The sequence below is a fragment of the Hipposideros armiger genome, unplaced genomic scaffold (assembly GCF_001890085.2).
Source record: "Hipposideros armiger isolate ML-2016 unplaced genomic scaffold, ASM189008v1 scaffold_327, whole genome shotgun sequence".
Classification (NCBI taxonomy): Eukaryota; Metazoa; Chordata; class Mammalia; order Chiroptera; family Hipposideridae; genus Hipposideros; species Hipposideros armiger.
In genome coordinates this window covers 1,478,661-1,494,569 of record NW_017731677.1, presented here as the reverse complement: position 1 = coordinate 1,494,569, position 15,909 = coordinate 1,478,661, and the positions used below count along the sequence as shown (strand labels likewise).

At 41.0% G+C, this 15,909-nt stretch overlaps 1 protein-coding gene across 4 annotated transcripts in view; it reads right to left on the bottom strand.

Moving 5' to 3' along the window:
- STXBP4 (syntaxin binding protein 4) overlaps positions 1-15,909 on the bottom strand; it is a 162,817-nt gene that overhangs the window by 24,627 nt on the left and 122,281 nt on the right. For all 4 annotated transcript variants that reach the window (XM_019660742.1, XM_019660739.1, XM_019660741.1 and 1 more), the window contains one exon: positions 5,887-5,944. In XM_019660742.1, coding sequence (XP_019516287.1) covers positions 5,887-5,944 — 58 coding nt within the window. The remainder of the gene's footprint in view (positions 1-5,886; positions 5,945-15,909) is intronic.

The window sequence follows — 15,909 nt, the reverse complement described above, 5'->3', positions numbered from 1 at the left end:
TGTGTGGCAACGAATCCTTCATACGGCTCAGCTTTGCCCCCAGGGCTGCTAGCTTCTGGAATTCTAAGTCAAGTTTAAGTAACTTTGAAAAGCAAATGATTATACTTACTTGAAAAATCACCAACGTATAATTTAACATTTGAAGCAAGTATATGATGTTGAGAATTTTGTATTGTCTATAGAGATGTATCGATGATATGTAAAAATAATATATATTGTGAGCAGGCTTCTGGCCCTATGGAGAAAGGCCCACGTTGTGGTGAAGAAACTAAGTCTCCTGCCGACAGCCACATGTGTGAGCTTGGAACAAATATTCCAATCCCACGAAGCCGCTCTTCACTTCCCAGCCCTGGCTAACTTGACTGCAACTTCCCGAGAAACTCAGAGAGGGAGCCAGAATGGTCTAGGAAAACTACGCCTGGATTCTCAACTCTTTGAAACTGGGTAAGAAAATAAATATTTATTGTTTTAAGCTGCAAAATTTTGGGGAAATTTACTATGCAGTAGTAGAGAATTAATACAATCATGACCATTGACCATAGTAAATCTGAATCTTTCAATAAAAAATAAAAGGGTACAATGAAAGCAGTGTAGCTGCTATGTCTAATTGGCAATATTTAAATTCACTTTCATGGGTTGTCCGAGTGGCTCATTGGTTAAGAGTTGGCTTGTGCGAGTTCTGAGCAGCAGGGCCGCCGGTTCGGATCCCCCATGGGCCAGTGATGCTGCACCCTTTACAGCTAAGATGGTGAACAACAGCTCAACCTGGAGCTGGGAGGTGATGAGTCACCAGCAACGGCATAGGCTGCAGTGGGCTGCCCTAAGCTACCGTGAGTGGCCGGCAGCCAGCGTGAGTGGCATGAGTCGCTGTGAGTGGCCGTCCAATGGCTGGTGACTGGTCTGCCTCAGCCGGGAAGAGCGCAATGATCACAATACCAACATGGGCCAGTGAAGCGACATCCTCCACAACTAGACTGATGAACAAAAGGACAGCAACTTATCTGTTCCCCTTCCCCAATTCCCCAATGTGTTCCCTCCCGATTCCCCAATAAAATCTTAATAAATAAATAAATAAATAAATAAATAAATAAATTCTCTTTCACCATCAAACGTAACTTACATGATGATTTTGTTAAATGATGTAACATACAGATAAAGTACATGAACTTTTAAAGTGGAATCATACCAAAGACTACTATAAATCTGGAATAGTATACAACTTGAAAAGGGAAGATAAGAAGTTGGGTAGAAAAATGGTCAAATTAATCAGACGATTTCATTATAGCACCATTAAGATAACTGACATTTTGTCATTCAATTTAAGAATGCTGCAACTCTTTCTCTAGGGAGAAAATAAGAAAGTTTTCCCTTGAATGTGTGCGGGTGTGTGTATGTGTGTATATCTCAAGTGATCAAGCCCTGCCTATATGCATATGTGCATCCACATACTGGTACACACATACACACCTACACATATATTGTCAGACATGTTTTTAGTTCTACGAAACACTAGCAATGCCAACACTTTTAATAAATTGCTTACACCAGGTGAAATACTTTCTTCTCCTGCGTCGGAACTTAAGTAGATGGCTAGAAAATATTCATAGCTGTGCAATGGACATGTGGATAGATAGGAATGCTCAATGAGGACTATATTCGTCTGGGCACTCTTGGGACAGCACTGACAGTTATTGCTTTGCCTGAGGCTTGGCTTCCATCAGATGTAACAATTCAATTTCTGGGAAGACAGTGACAGATGTCAATCTCAAGGAGAAGGTTACATGTATACAGGCCATCATGTCCTCCGGTGTTCCGGAAGGGTGATTTCAGTCAGTGTTCTTTTTAAGTAAAGGTGAGAGAGGTAATGACCTGAGTTCATTACTTATTATTTCTTGCCTCCAAAGTACATTTACCTGGAAAATGAACCACTCCTAGCCAAAAGCTAACACAGGCTACCCAAGCTCAAACTTTGGTTGGGTAGTGGAGGATAAAGATTAAGAAACCAAAACAAAACAAAGCGAAACAACAAAATACCATTCCAAGAAAGATGTATAGTGGATGTTTGCTCATCTGGCAACACCACTGATCCGAAGGCAGCTGAGAGCCATGAAGCAACCCCCATTAAAGGGTTAGAGTGAGGGTGGGGAGTAAATGGGGCTCACCTTTGCTCAAAGTATCTATTTTTGAGTCCGGTGCTATGATAGGCTCTTTTCATACATAAGCTCATTCACTCTGGACAGGAACTCCATGAAACACTAATATTCTTTCCATTCTATAAATGTGGAAATTAAAGCTCAGACAGGTTAAGGACACGTGTCCAAGGTCATTCAGCTATTCTTTGGAGACACCAGCACTTGAGCCCAAGTTTCTTCAACTCCAAGGCCCATGTCCTTCTTTCTCCGAGACCATCTGGCCTTCCTGATATCAAATCCACCTGTACCAGAACTTATGCACCCGACTCACAGACAAACCCCTTCACAGACACATGCTCGGGGGGCTATTTACAAGCAATTCAAACTAGTCTGATTATCTGGCCTCCTGTCCTCTTCAAATGAGAAACTCCAAGGGAAGAGGGTGAAGTGTGTGGAGGATGAAGAAGAATGGGATGAGGGGGTGGACAGGCACGTTGAGAGCAAAGAGATGACAGCTGTGTCTGTATTCTAGCTCATCCAGCTTACTATCCCCCTGCACAGCTCACTGCGTTATGGATAAGATTGATGTTCGTAATAATTTGTTTTTGTTCAGAGGCCTCAGTGTAAGAAGGCAAGGAAGTATGGAGCACTTATTAAGTAAGGCTTTTATCAAGAATAGATAAGCTAGAATAAGCGTTGGTGCTTGAACAGGGCTCACTTCTAAGAAAAAAACAAAACAAAAACAACTCACGGTAAGCACCCTATTCCTCCATGAGGCTGGGTAAAGAAAGCACCAGTATATGTTAGATTTTCTTATCTTTGCTCTTTGACCTTACTAATTTCTGGTCAAATAAGTAAGATAACTACTTATTCTTAGAACTAAGTAAGAATAAGTAAGATAACTACTTATTCTTAGAACTAAGTTTCTATTCTGCCAATTTAAAATGGATAAAGTATAGAGCTCTACTTAAAATAAGATCTGTTTAAAATATTTTGTCATTTGTAAACATACTATGTTACAATAAGGAGTTGAAGATGGAGTGTGTGTGTGTGTGTGTGTGTGTGTGTGTGTGTGTGTCGGGGATGGCTTTGCAGCCAGACCACCCTATATCTTTGGCTCTATAATTTTACTACGAGTAAGTGGCTTTGACAAGTTTAGCTTTTTTAAATATAACGTCTCCAGCTGTAATGGTGAGACAATGATATCTGCCATTGTCCTTTGGGGAACAAATCTATCTTATTATCGCTGTTCTGCTTTCCTATGAGTTGAGATTAAGGTCAAATGAAAGAATGGATGGTCTAAGGGATATATTTTCTACTAGTGGAGTGGACTATATCAATGTTGTGTCTCTATTCCTTCCACAGGGTCTGCGAGTTAGATCTTAGGGCGGCCAAAGGGCTTATTTTTTCATTCTCTTCTTTCCTCTCCTTGGATGCTATTCTCCCTCATAGTAGGAGCCCGGCCCAAGGCTACTGTTCCAATCTGCAAGGGGCAGTGGCTTAAGCCAGCTGGGTACCAGGCAATGGGACACGCTCACTTTTTGGGGGGCCACCTCTTACTCCCTCCTTTTCCATGGTAGTCAGCGATTGTGCCTTCAGTATCCTTCCTCATAGGACACCGGTTAGGCTCTGACACTCACCTTCGCGTTGGGATATATTGGGTTGTCAGAAAAGTCATGGCGGGCGCATTTTTGCAACGAAAAACATAGAAAAAATACATCATGACTTTTCCAACACATCAACAGTAACAGATGGCTAAGGCCAAGCTCAGGTAAAGGAGTTCCCACAGAGGCCAGACTCATTTCTGACATTTTCCAAAGGACTTTGAATTCATAACCCCAGTTAATAATGAATGCTAGTTTGCCTTTCTTGATAGAGCATTTTCTTCGGGGACCTTCTAGGAGATAGGCACGCCTGAGGGCGGGAAGCTGCTCACCGCTATCACAATACCATCCTGATAAGAGCTAAGCAACACCCACCTTCCACACCGAATGATGCAATGCATAGAAAAATACACCTGACATGTGCTTGGTATTCAGCACCAGCGAGTGCTCAGGAAATACTCCCCTCCAATATCTCTTCCCTTATTCATTACAAAGTTACCATGAGAAAGAAACCAATGCAAATTTGAATGTGGTTTTTCATTTTCCTGCCACCCCTACAGCACAGAGATTCAGTCTTCCAGGGACTAGATATGGTTAACACAGCACATAGAGGGCCACTTTCCTTCCCAAATAGTTATGATTTTGGGTGTGCACAGTATGGTCCTAAACTAACCTGGGCATGGAATTCCTGGGCCCTCTGCTCCAAAGTCCCTTTCTCCTTCACATGTGATCCACTACAGCTTTGCTTTATTAGTTACTCTTTGCTGGAGATGGTAAGATAAAAGGACATCACGACAACACTTTGACCATTTACCCTTAGTGTTTCCTTAGGTCTTTCTTTGTCAAATATGAAGCGTTTTAATTCTCAATGTTTTTCATGGTCACATGATTTTTCATGGGGTTTTTTTTTTTTCTGGTTTCTACCATGACGATGCCTCCCTATTGTAAATTGATGAGTATTTATTGGGCATCTACTATGTTCAAAGTTCTATGCTAGGTTCTTAACATTTAATGACTTTATCAAGTAGGTAATATGTCCCTTATTTTAGAATGAGAAAACTGAGGTGAAGAGAAATATAGGAAGCTGTGCAAAGTCATAGAGCTTGAGAATCCAAGCTCTGGATATTGCTTTGGAAAATACTTGAACATTTGAAAGGACAGCAAAGACGCATCTCCCTTTTCCTCCCCAAACGTTTACCCAGTAACCTTGGGATCCTAGGACTCTCTCTCCGGAGTCCCCTTTTCACCCTTATAACACTAACACTGCCATGAAAGGAATTACCCAGAACACGTAGTGCGAGTACACCAGACTGCTTTGTCCAGGGTAAAACGAACCAGTCCAGCAGCTAGGAAAAGGATTCCTTTTGAGGCTTTCCAAGATAGGTCTCTAGCAACAACAGTCTAGTATAGCGGGAAAGACTCTTGGAGTCCAAAGACTTTAATTTTTTTCTGGCTTGGTAATTTAGTGGCTGTGGATTTTCTGGCAACGAGTCTAGGGTCTTATTTTTTTTCATCTGTCAAATAGGGAAAATAAGCTACACATACCTGCAAGGGTACCCTGAGACTCCACTGAGATAAGGTTTGTTCATATGCTGTCTAACTTCTCTCTTATTTATTTCCTGTCTCTCCTTACTATTATGTAAATTCCATGATCTCAGGGCACTAGTTTGCATATTTCACTGTGATATCTGCAAGTCATGATACACTGCGTGGCACACAGCAAACGCTCAAAACAGTAATTGCAGCTGAATGAATGTGTACAGTGCAAAGCATTAAAAGGTTAATTATTAGTAGTATTAATAAAAATTTTAAGTGGATTTTGCATTAGATTAACTTTTCATAAATATTAATACTTTTAGCTAGAAGTGAATCCAGGCAGTTAATATTTAAGTTCAAATGATGAACCTATTCCAATTTTTAGATGTTTCCCTTGAAATTATTACTAGGCCTCCCCCTCCCCCCCTCTCCGCCCCCAAACGGTATCTGATATTAGCATTTAAATCACATGAAATGAAAATGGTGAGGCTTCATTTCTTGTTTCTAATTTCTGTAACCTCCAAGAGGGTTTCTTGGTTTTACTGATTATTCTGCAATTCCAGGTTCTCTCCAGATGTGAAAAAATTGCTTACTTGGTTGATGCTTGTACTTACTTGATGAAGTACTTGATTCCGTCTGCTGTGTAAGCTTCCTCCCACCCGTAAGGTAGACCTAGAGTGAAAGGCAACCAAAAATACATTTAATAAGATGACAAAGATAACTTTATTTCTGGGCACACACTTCCTACATCTCTACGCTTATTCAAGTACGTTTCTTGTACAAAATAATTTTCCAGAAAGAAGGAATTAAAACCATGCAGGTGAGCTTTCATACTCAGCATCTTTAGAACACAATAAGTCAGTCCTGAACAGTTAACAACCTACTTTAGTTGCATTAACTGGATTAGGACTTGTCATTTGCATGTGATGAGCATTTTTTGTCAGCAGGATTCAAGCAAAAATTTTTGGTGCAGGGGACGGTTTTTGCCTGGAGGCAGAAGGATGGGCAAGATGGCCTCCGCTTGTCTACTCTGCCTCAGAGTTTAATTGGCTGCCTTTCCGTTCTTTCCCTCAGCTCCACAGGGAACGGCGCGTGAGTGCCAGGTCAGCATGGGTTTGCAAGCAGCTTTTGGACAAGCCGAGATTCCTTATGAAGTTTAACAGCTTAGCAGTGATTTACAATGGGTTGCGGTATTTTATTTTGTTAATTAAAGAATTTTGTGCACTAAACATAAACAGCCAATTTGCTAAACTTAGCTTCCATTTTTATAATGGGATTGAGACTAGCCAGTTAACTATAAAGAGATACGGACTGAAGTAAGCAAGTAGTTATTTGGCCAGATTTCTGAACATGAGCAAGTTTTGGTCCTCGTCACACCGAGAGAACAGGGCCACACTGTGATAGAGACATACTCTTATATTCCAATTAGCAGCCCCTGGCACAGCACATCGTTTTCAACTCTCCACTCCATCCCTGAGTACCGCCAAGGATTTTAATTCACCCTTTAGATCAGTCCTCTGATGCTGGCTTATCATGGCTCCTCTGATGGGGATAGAAAAGATTAACAGATTCCATGGCTCAGGCAGCCTGCTTCTTTAGGAAGTCACTGGGCTGTAACAACAAACCACCGACGTGCATTTACCCGAGACTCAGCAAGAGGCATAGCAAAATGTAGGAACAGTCACTATGTGAATGAAATACAACCTGACTCTATCACCATATGCTTTGTAGAGAATACTCTTGGAAAACAGCTCTAAAGATGTTGTTTTTATAATTAAGGAAAAGCAAACAAGCTTTAATTTATATTTATCTCCAGTCTTTGAACACAAGTTGTATAAGATAAGACCCTGGCAAAATATTCGTTACTATTCCCTTTGTAGGTTAACACAGGCCACCTAGGAGTTCCTTTTCTCTCTTAATGCACAAATGTTCCTGCTTTAAGCAGAAAATAAGCACTTCTAGGAACTCAGCATAAGCAATTGACTGGCTTTTTAGAAGCCTCTGGAGTGACACTGTCTACATCTCTGGTGTTCACGGCCAGCATATGCTCAGTCAGACAGACCGTGACAGACGGTTGCTGCTGCGTCTTTGTTACACGGCACTTCATTCATCACTGCCAAGCCCCGACCTGCAGGGAAGAATCTGATGACTGTACATAAAAACCTTGCTTTCATGGCAAAAATGCTCAGAAATACCAGCATTTCTGATCAATAAGGCAAAGACAGATAAAAGTTAAGCAGAAAGTCATTCTAATTCGTGACTAAGACTTTTGTCTAAATGGTTTGTCAGTCCAGCATAATTGTATCCATATTTCTAATTTCCCAATTCACAGACTTTAATGAAAAGAAGAAAAAATGTATACTTTAAAGGCAGTATCTTTTAATCCACAGGATCATTTGAAAATTGAGACTGACATTGGGCTACCACATCCCCTATGCCATCATTATTGACCTGATTATTTTCTAACAATTATTAAACAAGAGCTGTAACTTCACAACAGACTTATTAAAGGTACCAAGTCATATCCATATAAGTCAAATGGCTATTTGATGACTGTAGCCATTAAGATATTCCTGTGTATTAAATAATATGTATAGCTTATTTTAGGATAAATTCTCTTCTGAAAAATAAGAATTTCTTTTGAGAAGACTGAATAGTTTCTTCTTTTTCATGCAGTTAATATAATCTGTAAGACACAGACTCAAAGACTAAATTCACAGTAACTATCTCTCTGTGATAGTTCAGTAATAGAAAACATAATCAATGTCCAATGGTAAACTAAAAAACTCCATGTATTGATAAACCAAATAGCTTTCTTTATATAATAGGGAGCACTTTTGATTTCCACAAGCTTATGATGGACTCAGTATTCCCTTAGTAAAGGTTTTCTTCACAATACATAATTTGGGCATAATTATATTAAATACTCTTCAATAACCATTATTGTTCCAAGGCATTAAATTTTTTCTGTCTTCCCCATATCTTTACACTTGCAATACATAATGCTTCTATTTTCTCTTTTCTTTTCATAATTATTTTAAAATTGTTATGACAACTATAATCACTTGAAATTGTTTCTGATTGGAAGTGTTTGTCTGTGGACTCTCACATAACATTCTTTCCATCAGAGATCTTATTTTTCCAATCAACCACTTCATGGTGATGACTCCAAAATCTTTATGAGTGTATCCTGCCAAATAAAAGTATCCCACATGTTCAACTTTGAATACTGGATGTCACCTAAAACTCACATATTGCAAACGAAACTCATCGTATTTCCATACCAAATAGCTGCCTTCCAATTTCCCAATCTATTTAAGGACTGAGAGTTTCTTTGTCATATTTGGCCCATTCATTAAATATTTACTGATCTTTTATTAGGTGTTCGGCATTTTCCTTGGTGCTTAATATACAATGATGAGCAAATAAACATGGACCTTGATCTTATATAAGTAGCTTTAAAAAAAATAATCAGAAATAAATACATCATTAAAAATAGAAATCAGTACTCAGAAGGAAAAGTATTGAATACTATGAAAGGGTAACTTGTAACACAAAGGCTAAATTTCCCATTACATAAAGAACTGTTTCAATCAGTAAGGAAAAGGGCAATGACAAATAGGAGTCTGTGGGGCACGTGGAACATTCAGGACACAGGACATAAATGCACGTAAACAAGTGCAATATGCTCCACTCACTCTTAATAAGAGAAATACCGATTAAACTGTGATGCTATGCCATGCTTGTCATGTTAGCAAAGATGAAAAAGTAGTTTAACAAGACGCTGTGCTGAGGGTGTGGAGAGGCATTCTCATACTGATGGAAGCATAAACTGACAAACATATTTATGGGCTGAAAACTATCTAAAAATCTTAAAAGCTAGTAAGTGTTGACATTTATTGAGTAGTTATGTGCTGGACACTGTTCTAAGCTTAATATATGTACCAGGTCACCAAGCCTCACAATTCTAAGAGAGGGCTGTTATTAACCCCATTTTATAAATGAGGAAAGGTTAAACGCTCGCCCAAGGTTATACAGCTGGTAGGTGATGCAGCCCTGACAACCACAATGCTGAACCATCTTCATGTACCGTTTAATCCAGCAATTCTTCTAGGAATGTATCCTATAGATATGCTTTATATACATTATTAGTTGTAAAAACAGAAGACCAAAAATAATCTAAATAACCACCCAAGGGGGTTGATTAAATTAAAACAATCTATCTGGATAATGGGCTATTGTTCAGCTGTGAAAAAGAATGAAGAAGTAATTTATGTGCCAATTTGGATTGGGGGTGGGAGGGCGTAGTATCAAGGAAGGGTCTTTGGAGGAGCTGGAGTTATCCAGGTACGGACATGGGGAAGAGCGCTGCGGGTTGAGTGAACAGCGTGTGCAAAGGCTCTGGGCTGGGAAGAGCTCCGCACACCTGAGGACCTGAGCGATCATTGTTCCTGGAGCACAGTGAGGGAGGGAGCGGGAGAGTGCTACGAGATTTGGCTGGACGACAGGCCAACACATGGATGCAGGGTTTTGCAGGCCATGTGTGGATGGTTGGCAAGTCTCTTAAAAAGGAAGCGGGAGATCTGCTCCTGTTTAAGAAGGGACTGAGTTCCTCACCTGAGCTGAAACTCAGATGAACTGAATTCCCAAGGGTGCCAAGCCCCTGGGAGAAAAGATGGGGCACATAAACTTTTTCTCTCTTGGCAGAGCACAGGAAGAAGAGGTGTTGCCATGAAAGTGGGTAAGAAGAAAACACCTAATAAATTAACAAACTTGTGAAGCCTGATTATGGGCTAGCATGACAGTTTAGTATCCCTGGGAGCCCTAGACAGAAGGAGAGCTTACTCTCCCTGAGCAGCTATTTGTTCACAAGAAAGGTTGGGGGCGGGGTGGGCAGGAGCCCTGAGAGAGCCCATGCATGGTACAGGCTCCTGCAGGGCCTGCAGAAGTTGGAGGGTGGGGCAGGCATACCTTCGTCCTCTGGGCCCTGCCTGAGTACCAGGTGGTGATCCACTGCCACAGGGCACAGGCATAAGGCCTGCAGATGCCCCGGACTCTCCTCTGATAAGAAGGAACAGCCAGCTGCTGCGGGCAGAGGAGCAAGAGACTCCACGCCCTAGACAGGACTCTGAGTGGCATGAGGCAAAAGTTGTCTGTTTCTGGGGGAGGGGCAACAAGTCATCGCATCCCTCGTCCCTGCCATGACTCCAGGAAACTCTCCTTTGTTCTGGGGTGGGGGGTAGCTTCCCCATGCACTGACACTAAGCCACTGGAGGGGCAAGGGCCAGAAGCCTGTCAAATGCAGAATCCTGCAATGACACAAAGCAGGCTCTGGCAGACCCACCTGAGCAGGGCTAGGAGGTAGAGCTGTCTGTCACTGCGGGGGGGGGGACAGGAAGGCGGAGGAAGTCCCAGCCCTGAAACTCCGATGCACAGGCCCTGCCTGAACCAGAGACTGGAGTAGGAGCCCTGAGAGCCTGTCCCCACCCTCCACGCCCCACATCAGCAGTAACGTTGCACTGCGTAGAAAGCAACAGCCATGTCCTTCTAGAGGAGGGCAAGACAGCAGACATTAAACACTGTGTCGCGGGAGCAGGGAGCCTGCTGCCCACTGAGGATGGAGCTGGAACACTGAGAAAAACCCGCCAGCACTCCAGAGCTCACAGAAGACAAACACTGGAGGAATCTGACATGGGTGGTGAACCTGAGAAATAAAATGCAAACCCAGCTCACCTACCAATGAGACTGAGTAACCCCCACACGCTAATGGCCTGATCGAGAGGAGACAGACCTGTTCCTGGGTTTAAATAATATGTGTCTGAGTCTCTACAGTTTGGTACATTCAATGTCTGACATTCACTCAAGACTATGAGACACAAAGAAAAAGAAAATCCATTGCCAAAAGATAAAACCACCAATACAGCCAGATACAGAGATAGATACAATATTGAACCTCGAAATAATTACAATTATACGTGAAAAGATCTAGTAGAATCGAGTGAATTATGGCTGTACAGCTGGAGAAGTGCTCATGACTTGTGTAGATTATGCAGAAGTTGGGTGACTGAGCGTGTTGAGGCTCGGAATCTCATTAAATGCTGTGGTGGAAGGAGTGGAGGACACGTGAATTGTGGGTCTGCGTAAGAATGGCTGGAAAAAGGGACCCTAGACTTCAAGCTGAATGAGAAGACAAGTAAGAACAGAGGAGGATAGTAAGAGGAGATCGTATTGAAGTCAGTAAACCTGTGGTGAGATGGACAAGGAGGAGGTTTGGGTGGGAGATTTGGGAGTTTGAACAACTTTCTGTTGATGCTAAGGTTTGTGGTAGGAATAGTAAAGTGTGTGTGTGTGTGGAAGGTCATTCGACAAAAAGAATTGAAAAGTAAAGGTTCACATGAATGATGGCGGGTGTTGGGATGAGGAAGAATCTGAAGAATGAAAATTTTAAGAATAAAATAAAGACAATGCCATCAATGGCAGGCAGAGCTCAAACAGAGCTGCATTTATTTGAAAAACACCTGCTGGTGTAATTGTTATAAAAACTCAAATACATTTAACTTTTAGCATATGATATTTTGAGTGGAAGAAAAAAAGTGAGATAGGGGTGAGGGAGGTAGGAGAGGAGAGAGGGAGAGGGGAGGGAGAAGGAAGGAGAGAGAGAAAGAGAGAGAGAGAGAGAGAGAGAGAGAGAGAGAGAGAGAGAGAGAGAGAGAGAGAGAGAGATCTAACTCAATAAGGCTTCACTAAAGAATAGGAAATTCATCACAGTGGAATTTTCACTTGATTTGCAATCAGAAAATCTGAATCTACACGTAATGTTCCTCACTCACAAGTTGAATAGCCATGGGAAAGTACTAACCTTGTGGAGTCCCAACTTTCTCATCTATATTGTAGTGATAATAGCAAGTATCTTGCCTAGCTCATAGGGTTATCATGAGACTCTCATTAGGTACTATACTGCCATACAATGATATCCGAAGGAGACCATTATTATTGATAGTAATGAAAAGAACAGTTCCTTCTTCATTGCTTATGGTTGGAGAGATAAAGAAATCTGGATGCTTCATATCAGAAAATTATTTTAATTATCTACAGGGAAAATCTCTATTAATGTGAAGGTGTATTTTTTACAATCCTCTCCTCCATACAGGAAATTAATTAGTCTCTATTTCACTCAGGATAACCTTCAGCAAAGAACAATAGAAAGGAACGGGGCTCTCTGACCCGCACTAAGTGGTATGATGGTACATGTTCCACAACAGCTCGTGAGAGGGGGAGCCCTCATTGGTAGCATTTGCTGATTTCCATGGTGTAAATACTCCAAGCCACTCATGTGATGTTACTGACTACAGAGCTGGGAAGAAGTGTGCCGTAGTCCACCATGATAGCGTAGTCCCAGCTACAACAGAGATAGCGTAGTCCCAGCTACAACAGACATAAATAATAACCTCAAGAACAAAGATAACAGCAAAACGTAGGGAAATCAATAGTAAGTGGTGGTGGATTTTGAGCATGTATTACTTTTTCTCTCAATACCATTTAATTTTCAGTTTACACATTTCCATTTTTCATAATGACTACGTTTGACAATCAGCTCACAGAATTCTTGCAAGCCAGTACTAGCCAGTTCTGCCAGTTCTGACATAACCACTGTGGAACCCACCTTTTCGTTTCTTAGTCCTAATAGACAGAAAGCGCCAAACATCAAAGGATGAAAAGCCCATTTTGTCCAATGGGAGTTACGTGAACCTGTTTCCAGCCTTTAAGGATGTTGGAGAATCGCTGCCGTAACAATAAACTACGTATTCATCAAATGTTTACACAGAGTCTTCTACGTGCCTGTCATTCTTCTATGTACCTTATACATAAATATTAAGTCAACGTGTCCTCGTAACAACTACTTAGGACAGGTGCTATTACTCCCACTTTACAGAAAGGAAACTGAGGAATACAGAGGTTCCAGTAACTTGCCCATTGTCACGCTGCTGACAAATGGTGCAGCACAGTTTGAACCCAAGCAATCCGGTGCCACAGCCTACGCTTTGAGCCACTGCCATGCTGCTCCCGTTCCCCTAACTCCTGTTTGCATAACCAACAATCAATATTTTAAAATGGTCAAATAAGACTTTTGCCTAACTTTTCGAAGAACAAAAAAAAAAAAAAAGAAAACAAAACTCCCAACACTTCAATTTCTGCATTATTACCCAGGGGAATGCGCTTTTGAAAGGAGCTGAAATAATTTTTAGGCTTGAACACAAAGCAGTCTATTTTAGAGACATTTTCTGTTAGAATTATGATTGTACAAGTTAATTTGTAGGTCTGAACTACAGTGCCAATTTAAAAAGTACTAGCTAATTTTCCCATGAAAAAAGAATCTATTATACTGAGAAATAGTTGTAACCTATAAATAACCAACTAATGCAGTGTTTTAAATATAACAATTTCTAAATAAATTCTTTAAAAACTATATAGATTTCCTAAATTGTGCTTCAAACACTCCTTAAAATTAGAATTGCATAAAAGTGTATTAACAGACATAATTTTAGACCTATGACTGGATTTTTTTTTTTTTTTTTTTTTTTAGCTGAGCCATCCTGCTACCTGTTGGCAGCTCAGCGGCTGCTCAGCTCGGGCTGGACTTGAACCGCTGTTGCTCAGAGCTCAAACTCTTGAGCGAGCTCTTAACCAACTGAGCCACTCGGCCGGCCCTATGACTGGATTTTTTTTATCACATGGTTACATATATCATCATCTGAACAAGCAAAAAAATATAAAGCAAATGACGTATATAATGTAGAAAGATTTAATGCATTTTTATGTCTCAAATTCAGAAGTTAAAATGTTGACATGATTAGATACAAGTTATTTCTAGTTAGAAGTCACTCACTGAGCAAGTGAAAAACTATAATATATTCAAGGAACAACATGGTAACAATATTCCTAGAGGTTATTTGGTGGGTTATAGTCTTCTTTATCTTGTCACTATTTTGGGGCAAATAAATACTACATTAGTACCCACTGAAGAGGAGGCAAAAAGCTAACATTCAATTTCTACAGTTCTCTTCCCAACAGATGCAAAACTCAGTGTTTTCACAGTTGGAATTCTTTTCCTCCAAGTTAAAACCACAGGGTCATTTTCTTGAACTACAATGTCCAGAAGCCAGCTTAACTGTTCTTTCTTATCCACTGCTTACTCCCATCTCATGACCCAGACTGAAGGTGAGAATGTAGTTCTCCTTGGCAGTTGTCTCTGGGCATTTATACAATGCTGGGGGGTGCTCTGGTTGAGGTTTGTTTTGCTTCAAATCAATAACATGCAGTGGATTTCACTCTGTGCCCTAATACAACTCAGCATAAAACTGCTGAAGCTTTCCTCACTAGAGTGTGAGGTCTCTCTCTGCATAATCAGCAGAAAGAGATGACTCTGTGTGTGTGTGTGTGTGTGTGTGTGTGTGTGTGTGTGTTGTGTGTGTGTTCCCTAATTCCTTTCAGTGTACAAAATAAACAGGACTTCTTTACTGCACTGCTGTTATTACAAAAAAAAAGATATTAATGGGTCAGTGGTTGGTGTCCATGAATGAAAGGGGCCTACTGGAAGGGAAAAAGGATGAACTGCCCCGTCTCTTTTCTGCCCTGTTCAGGACTGACTCAGTGGCTGGTCGTGGTTAAGCAGCTGTCAGGCAAACTGGTTTCCACTGGTTAGAGTAACAGCAATATGCTGGGTGATCCAAATGGACGTTACTGTTTGCCTGCAAGGAACTGGTTTCCTGAGAGTAATAGGCGGTTAGACTGGGTCTAAGGAGCAGGAACAGCTAGGTTCAAACTGACAAGCAAATCAGCCTATCCTTAAGGGGACTTCATGAATGTCCCCATGGAATGGCGTTAGCTTTTCCAGGCTTCCCCTCTGGCTTCTCTGGCTTTGATTTCTAGACTCGGATTTGAAGGGCTTCCGTGATCAGGTCAGGCCCACCAGGATAATCTTCCTGTCTTGAGGTCAATTAATTATATGCACAAAAAGCTCTGCACAGCAGCACCTAGATTAGCATTTGGCTGAATAAACTTGTGGAAGGTGGGTGTGCACCAGGGGTCAGAAATTGGGGGGGCCATCTTAGAATTCTGCCTACCACAATGTTCATGTTATTCACTTCATATAATGTCTAAATCAGAGGTGGGGCCCTTTTTTTTGTTTGTTTGTTCCTACGAAGGGAAATGTCACTGACAAAAATATGTCAAAAGCCACATACAAATAAAAAGAACTTCATAAGTAATTTCAGTTTTTTAAAGGAGTTGTATACAATCTCCAAGTAATCAACAATTTAAACTAATTATGGAATTATAAACTTTCGCACCCAATAAATACAGAAAACTAAAAAAACAAGTTTTATGTTTCATTCTGTAGTCAGGGAGAGAACGTAATAAAAAAGGAGAAAGGGAAAGAAAAAGAGAAGAAGGCAGGCAAGGGAATATGGAGGCCAGAAAGTAGGAGAAAACGATAGATTTTAAAAATGCTTACTGCTCCTAACTAGATTGGCTGTGAAATCTTTTGGTTGTGTAGATAATTACAGGCCATATTTTTTAAAAATGGGAGGGATGAAGAGAAGGAGAAGGAGAAAGAGAGGGAGAGGGAGAGGGGGAGG